The sequence below is a fragment of the Nicotiana sylvestris genome, chromosome 3 (assembly GCF_000393655.2).
Source record: "Nicotiana sylvestris chromosome 3, ASM39365v2, whole genome shotgun sequence".
Lineage (NCBI taxonomy): Eukaryota > Viridiplantae > Streptophyta > Magnoliopsida > Solanales > Solanaceae > Nicotiana > Nicotiana sylvestris.
In genome coordinates, this window is record NC_091059.1 from 58,238,146 (window position 1) to 58,246,273 (window position 8,128).

Here is an 8,128-nt window from a genome sequence, read left to right on the forward strand (position 1 = left end):
GAAGACTTCAACTTAGAAACTTGGATGGGTTAAATATTTCAACTTGAAGCGTGGAAAACGTGAGTACTTCAACTTGAAGACCGACGGACTTGAAGATTTCAACTTGGACACTTGGAGGGCTTAAATATTTCAGTTTCTCTTTTGCTTTACATTGTCTGACTTTTATCTTAGTCGCATAATTTCAGCTTTACACGCTTGTAACAAAAGATTCATATCTTGTCGTGGAAGAGTCCAAATAATGAACAATTTGATTTCTCAAAAATTAGACTTCAATATATAAAGTATATCCAAAACTTAGAATCAAACAGTTTCAGAATCGCCCCAGATAATATTTTCTTGAAACCAACTTTAGATTCCACCACGTTGAAAATTTTAAATTTGCGCAGTCTCACCAAAAAAAATCATATCTTAGTGTAAAAAAGTCAAAATCACAAACCGTTTGATTTTTTAAAAACTTAACTTGCAAATCTATAAGATATCCAAAATGCAAGATTTACTGCCTTAGGAATAGTTTAAGAATATTTTGAAATCAATTGTAACTTCTGACGCGACAACGATTTCAGATTTGCATGACTTCACCAAAACTTTTGTATCTTGATGTAGAAACGTCGAAATCACGAACCGTTTAATCTATTTGAAACTTAACTTCCAATTATAAGATATCCAAAATGAAAAATTTAATGCCTTAAGGATAGTTCAGATAATATTTCGAAGTCAATACAAATTCTGACACACCAAAGATTTCAGATTTGTGCGACTTTGCCAAAAGTTTTGTATCTTAAAGTAGGGATATTGAAATCACGAACCGCTTGATTTCCTGAAAACTAAACTTCAAAATATAAAACATATCCAAAATATAAAATGTAATTCCTTAATGATAGTTTGAGATGATATTTCGAAGTCGACTTTGGTTTCTAATATGTCGACAATCCTAAATTAGTGCAACTTCACCAAAAATTTTGTATCTTGATGTGGAAGCCTCGATATCGCAAGACCTTTTTTTAATTGACAAATTGAAATTCAGAGCTTCATTCTAAAAAATATCTCGGGTTCAAGTCTCATTGAATTTGAAACGTTGTGAAGGCTTCACCAAAAAAAACTTGAAGGTTTTGTGAACATGAAGGCATAGCGAATCCCCAGACTTCAATGCAAATATTTGGCAGCCTCCTAAAAGATATTAATCATTTTATTGAAAACACCAATTTAACATAGCATCTTGCCCCCCTTAAATCAAATGGGATCCAAAGTTTAACAGAAGAATGGTATCTCAGCTCGATTTTAAGTGCCGATTGAATGGATTATATTCCATCGTACTTCATTCAAACAATGATTGGGGGATTATGTATCTTTTGAACTTATGCGGCTGAACTTAGAATGAAACTCTAAGCTGCATGCGTACCTCGAGAAGAGGATCAATTCACACCGTAGTTCAGAATGAGTGATTTTTTTTATGTCCTAACTTTTATCTAGGCCGCCTCTTTCGATTTTTTCAACCTAGAAGACTTTTTCTCATATCCTAACTTTTGCCTATCCACCTCTTTCGAGGTTTCAGCATAGCAGACATTTTTTTTGGGCGTTACACGGTTTATACCCATGCAGGCCAGTAGTGTAGGAACATGTAGTTTAGGCTCGTGCATCAAGGAACATTGCAACTTCAAGGATAATACTTCTTTAAAAACTTTCCACTGATAGGGCTGATTCTCAAGCCATCTGCATCAACCAGCTTGTAAGCCTTACTTGAGTAGGCTTCTTGTACGACCTATGATCCATCCCATTTTGAAGTGAACTTCCCTATAGGTTTATGGGAAGTAATAATGGGTCTTCGTACGGCAAGGACTTGATCTCCTACTTGAAAGGATCTCAGGCGAACTCTTTTATTGAAGGCACGAGACAATCGAGCTTGATAACATTCAAAATTCTGTTGAGCTTCCAGCCTCTTCTCATCAAGAACTTCCAACTCTGCCAATTGAAGTCAAGCATTTTCTTCATCAGTGATCCCTTCTTGAATAGCTAATTGTAATGAAGGTATTTGATGCTTGAGTGCCAAAACGGCTTTGACTCCGTAGACAAGTAAATAAGGGGTCGCTTGTGTTAGCGTGTGTTGAGTTGTCCTATATGCCCATAGAGATTCTTCCATACAGTCATTCCAATCTCGTTTGGATTTAGAGACGACTTTCTTTAACAAGTTGCATAGAGTTTTGTTGCATGCCTCAGCTAGACCATTGGTGACAACATTGTACATTAAAGAGTTACGTTTCTTGAAGCCAAAGAGATCACAAATCTTGTTCATCAACCTATTATCGAATGGCTTTCCATTATCTGTTATTATGTAATGAGGAATGCGAAAGCGATAGATTACGTTTACTCAGATGAAACGTGCAATATTTTCCTTCTTTACCTACTTAAGAGTAACAACTTCAGCCCATTTTGAGAAGTATGCAGTTGCAGCCAAGATGTATAGGTGCCCACCAGAGGATTTTGGTAGTGGTCCAACAACACCAATCCCCAAGCGTCAAACGGCCAGGATGCAATAGTCACGTGCAACACTTTAGGAGGTTGATGAATAAAATTTGCATGGAATTGACAAGCCTTGCATCTTCGAGCATAGTCCAAGCAATCTTTTACTATCATTGGCCAATAATATCCCATCCTTTTTTATATGAAAATGGAGCTTTAGTCCAGACTGGTGTGACCCACATACCCCAGAATGTGCCTCTTGCAACGCTTGGAGTGCTTCTTCTTCCCCTAAGCATCTTAAGAGTACTCCCTCGAATGACCTTCTGTATAGAGTATCTTTGTAGTAAAGAAAGCAAGGTGTGTGACGACGGATCTAAGTCCTTCTCCTTAGATTTTGTGGAAGTATCCCATAGCATAAGTAGTCGATAATGGGTTGTCGCCATTCTTCTTTCTCATCTTTAGAAACAGCGACAAGATGCTTGAGTTCATTTTCTTCACTTTCAGCCTCATTTGGCGACGATACTACCCATTTTTGGCAGACAGTAACTTGCTCTTGATCAGGCAAGGTTAACGATGAAGCTAGGGCAGCTAAAGCATTAGCCTTCTTATTTTCTTTCCTTGGCACATACTGAATAGTCGCATCACCGAGCCACCCTATTAAATTTTTAGCATAATCATGATATGGGCGTAGTTTAGGCTTCTTTACTTCGTAACTACCTAAAAGCTGATTAACCACTAACTAAGAGTCACCAAAGACTTGCAATTGCAACAATTTCATTTCGAAGACCATTTCAAGCCCAATTATTAGTACTTGATACGCAGCAATGTTGTTAGAGCAGAGTTGCGTCAACGTAAAAGAGTGGGGAAGAACTTCACCTTGAGACGTGACAAAAACTATACCAGCACCAGCTCCTCGGCGATGTGCAGCACCATCAAAGTACATCTTTCATGGAGGTTGAACTTAAATGACCATTGCATCCTCATTAGGTAGTTCGTCTGTTAGATCTAAATCATCAGGTATAGGGTGATCTGCCAAGAAGTCTGCTAACACTTTTCCTTTTATAGCCTTTTGAGGGATGTACACAATTTCAAATTGTTGAAACTGGAGGTACCACTTTGCTAATCGATCATTAAGGATAGGTTTTGACATCACGAACTTGATGGAATTTGATCTAGAAACAAGAAGAATGACATGAGATTGAAAGTAGTGCTTCAATTTTTTGATTGACAAGACTAGTGCCAAACATAATTTTTTGATTGGCGAATAATTCAGCTCATTTGGTGTCATCATCTTGCTAAAGTAGTAAAGAGAGTTTGCTTTCTCCTCACTATTTTCTTGGGCCAACAGTGCTCCAACAGAACTTTCTTGTTCCGCAATGTATAGTATCAATGGCTTTCTAGATATAGGGGCTACTAAAACTGAAGGCTTCATCAAGTAAGTTTTGATGCTTCCAAAGTCATTGCTACAAGCTTGGTCCCATTTAAAAGGAATGCCTTTCTTCATAAGGCGACTGAATGGTTGGCACCTCCTAGCTAGGTTTGAGATGAATCTCCTAAGGTATGCTATCTTTCCTTGCAGACTTTTTAATTCATGAATATCCCGAGGCTCAGGCATTTTCAAAATTGCATCTACTTTGGCTTGATCAATTTCGATCCCTTGATGCCGGACAATGAAACCAAGAATCTTTCCAAAAGTAACTCCAAAGGCACATTTCAATGGATTCATCCTAAGTTGGTACCTCCGGAGCAATTCAAACACCATTCTCAAGTCTTTCAAGTGGTCGCTCTTCTTTCTTGATTTTACCACCAAGTCGTCAACATAGCATTCGACATTCTTGTAGAGAAGATCATCAAAAATATTCTGCATAGCCCTTTGGTAAGTAGCACCAGCTTTTTTCAAGCCAAATTGTAGCAATAAATACCCTTGGGGTGTGGAATGCATTAAGATCTTCATATTTTGGTTCCATACAAATTTGGTTATAGCCCGACAAACCGTCCATGAAAGACATTGCCTCGTATCCAGTAGTAGCATCAATCATCAGCTCTAGAATAGGAAGCATGAATTCATCATTGGGACACGTATTGTTGAGATCCCTGAAGTCAACGCATACTTAAATCTGGCCATTCTTTTTCCTTGCAGGGGCAATACTTGAAACCCATGTTAGGTATTTAACTTCCCGAATAAATCCATCTTCAATGAGTTCGTTAACTTCAGTTTCAATTAGGGGAACCAAGTCCAGCCTAAAGCGCCTTTGAGCTTGCTTAACATGATGAGAGCCATTCTTGACTACAAGGTGATGGACTACTACTTTAGGGTCCAAGCAAGGAATTTCTTTGTAACTCCAAGAAAAGAAATACCTAAAATCCTTGAGTAACTCAATATAAGCGCTTTTTTCATCAACTTCTAGTAAAGCACTTAGGTAGGTGGGTCTTGGTTCTTCATAAGTGCCAAGGTTAACTTCTTTTAAGGCATCAATCATTGCCTTCACCCCTTCTTCAAGTTCTGGAGGAGCATATTCATCTTCTTGAGGGTCCTCTTCGTTGAAGGATATGTGATAACATGGTGAAACATCGTCCAATTTCTCGTCATCCTCCATTAGAGATGAAACATTGTGCTCGCCTTGTGCAGTAACATGATAGGAAGAACCCACACTTTCTTCATCTTCATCACGTTCTTTAGTGTAGACCACAGTATATGGCTTCACCTTTAGAACCTCATCACACGAAACCATGAATTTTGTTTGCCGCCTCATTCTAGAAGGAACCAGACTTTGGAAATCCTTAGAGATTTTCCGAATTTTGGGGTGAAGCAAGTGTCCTTGTATTTCGATAATTTCTCTGGAACTTGGTTCTAAACTGCACCTTGCACTGGGAATTTGTCCTGCTGTTTGTTCATCTGTTACTGCTGTTTCGCTTGCACTGTTGCTCAACTGACTCTCTTGCTTTCTTCATTGTAAGCATCTCCTCAGGTACACACTTCGAATCTGTCTGATGTAACTGATGTCGCAATGAAAGTTGGATCGAAAGATCCGAAGAATTTTTAATCATCTGTTGCCTTACTTATAGCTTTGCGAATATTGTTAAAGATGTATAAATCCTTTAACTTGTAGCCTGAGAGAGAATACATTAGTAAGCTTGTACTTAATTAATGTTTGTGTTGATTTGAAACTGTGGTGTTTGATTCGTTTAGTAGCATACAGGATGTAAATGTAACACATGAAATGTGAAACTATTTAGTGCGATTGCTAAAGTTAAATTCACTCTTTCAGCATGTTTTGAATAAGTAGGGGCAAATGGCTATTAAACCTAGCCAAGTATAATACAGTTTTTGAATCGTCCAGTTTTCGATTTCTTTAGGCAGTCTGTAGGATTAGTTTTGAATATCATCGGTAGTATTCTTTAATAAAGAATTCTATTAACCCTGTTTAAGCAAGTTAATCTATATTCGACCTAAAGATGTTTGTTCGGATTAAGTGTTGTATTTCGTTAGAATAAATGGATTTTTTTTGTCAAATTAAAGCATTTTTTCATTCGCATTAGCCGTAAACTAATAATTAATAAGTTACGTTTTTAGCATGTAATTAATTAAGAGATTTTCTTTTATTTTAGAGACGAACTTAATAGGAAAATATAGTCACTGTAGGTTTATCCTTTTAAATAAAAATGAGACGAGCCTCGACAAACAAAAATGCACAAGCTGCGGGGCCCTCTAAATGTATATATTAAAATACTTAGAATTCGGGACAGGCCGTTTAGCGAATTTTACGGCCTTCCCAAAATAACAATACGCTAGTTGCTTTAGGCGCACCTTTAATAATTTAACCTTCTTAAACACGGGTGCACATTGATGTGACCCAAATCCGAATCTCAACGGAGTCAAAATGTGTCGACGACCACGGGTGCATTGATTGTGACGTGGTTCGAGATGCATTTTCACGACGTTGCAATTCTATAAAAATAAATGATAATAATAAAAGCGGTTTAAACTTAATAAAAGCACGTAAGTCATAACATGTATTTAAATCAGATATTTAGCCATTATAACAATTTAAGCGACCGTGCTAGAACCACGGGATTCGAGGGTGCCTAACACCTTCCCTCGGGTCAACAGAATTCCTTACTTAGAATTTCTGGTTCGTAGACTTCATTTGGAAAAGTCGAAAATTTCCTCGATTTGGGATTCAAGATAAACCGGTGACTTGGGACACCAAAAGCCAAACCTTTCCCAAGTGGCGACTCTGAAATAAATAATCCCATTTCGAATATTGTCACTTAAATTGGAAAAACTCCCTCGCGCATTTAACCCATCGGGGCGGGCGCGCAGAAAAGGAGGTGTGACAGCTCTGGCGACTCTGCTGGGGAGATGCAACCCAGAACCACTGGTTCAGGGTTCAAGAATTCGAGCTTAGAATAATTGTTATATTTGGCTTTATTATCTGATCTTTATTACATGCTTTTGCATAACGTGCTAAATGTTATCTTTTACCGCTTTGATATTATTTGAACTGTATATAAACCATGCCGAAACCCTTCTCTTCTTACCTCCGGGGAGAAGCTCGCTGGTCGAGACTCCCTATTCTGTTAGTGTCAATACCTGAAATAAGAAAGAGGTCGGACAAGTTACAAAACCGGACGATCTCGCGGGTCCCCGGTACGTAGCCCCCTCCTCGACTCGAGTTGTCCGCTCGGGTACACAGTCTAGAACAAATACCCAGGTTGTGAACCTAGTATAACGAAACTTCATGCCGGATCCCTAGTAGGAACGCTTATTTGCATCATGTTGCATTTGACTTAGGGGACTCAACACAGGGGTTGGGTCCGTCTAGGACTAGCAACCTGAAATGAAAAGACCATCCTGCTGCATCCTATTTGTTTTGCGCATTTATTTGCTTCAGTTCCGCATGCTGACCGGTTTCTAAAAATAAAGGGGAAAAATAGCAGCGTAGGGAGATAATTACTTCTTTTGGAAAAACCAATGTCCGAGTAGTGTCGAAACCTCGCCGGAATTTCTTATAAAAAAAATATATATAAAAAAAAAGATTGTCTTCTAGTTTGATTTTAAAAAAGAAATAATATAAAAATTTTCTTTTTATCATTTTCAAAATCAAAAAAAGAGAAGGTATTTATTTAAAAGTAAAAAAAAACGGAAAATTCATAATTCAAAAAAAAATGTTGTTTCTTTCGTAGTACCCCTTTTATAAATTCAGACTAATAGTCCAAATATTTCCTAAAAAAATAATAAATATATTTTCTTTAGTCTTTATCTCTTTTCAAAAGAAAAAAAATAGTATAAAAATATATATTCTTGTTTTCTAGGTTTATTTGATTTTCTCTATTCACGATAGCCCGAACTACGCCGGTTTGATTCTCACCGGATGTGAGATACGTAGGCAACCCTCGTCGGGTTCAACCCCATTTTTGCTAAAATAGCCAAAATCAATAAATAAATAAAAAAAAAGAAAAAAAATGTGTCAAATTTTAAAAGAGTCATAAATAAGTCAGGTGATGCTGTTTTGTCATAAATAGCCGAATGTTCCCGAAAAGGGACGCCGGAAGGCTGACTTTGCATAAACAGCCACCTTTGGGTCTTGTTTAGCATTTTTGTCCAGTTGACCCACACAGCCTTAAAATCTTCGTCCCCGAAGTGTTTAAAGGCCGTGTTCAAAACTTG

General features: G+C 37.6%; 1 protein-coding gene across 1 annotated transcript; it reads right to left on the reverse strand.

The window, feature by feature from the left end:
* Positions 1-1,972: 1,972 nt before the first annotated feature.
* LOC138887412 (uncharacterized) lies at positions 1,973-2,753 on the reverse strand. The gene is made up of 2 exons (XM_070169163.1): positions 2,702-2,753; positions 1,973-2,319 (listed from the first exon to the last, which is right to left on the reverse strand). The coding sequence occupies exons 1-2, from the start codon at positions 2,751-2,753 to the stop codon at positions 1,973-1,975; spliced, it is 399 nt and encodes a 132-aa protein (XP_070025264.1).
* Positions 2,754-8,128: the final 5,375 nt, after the last annotated feature.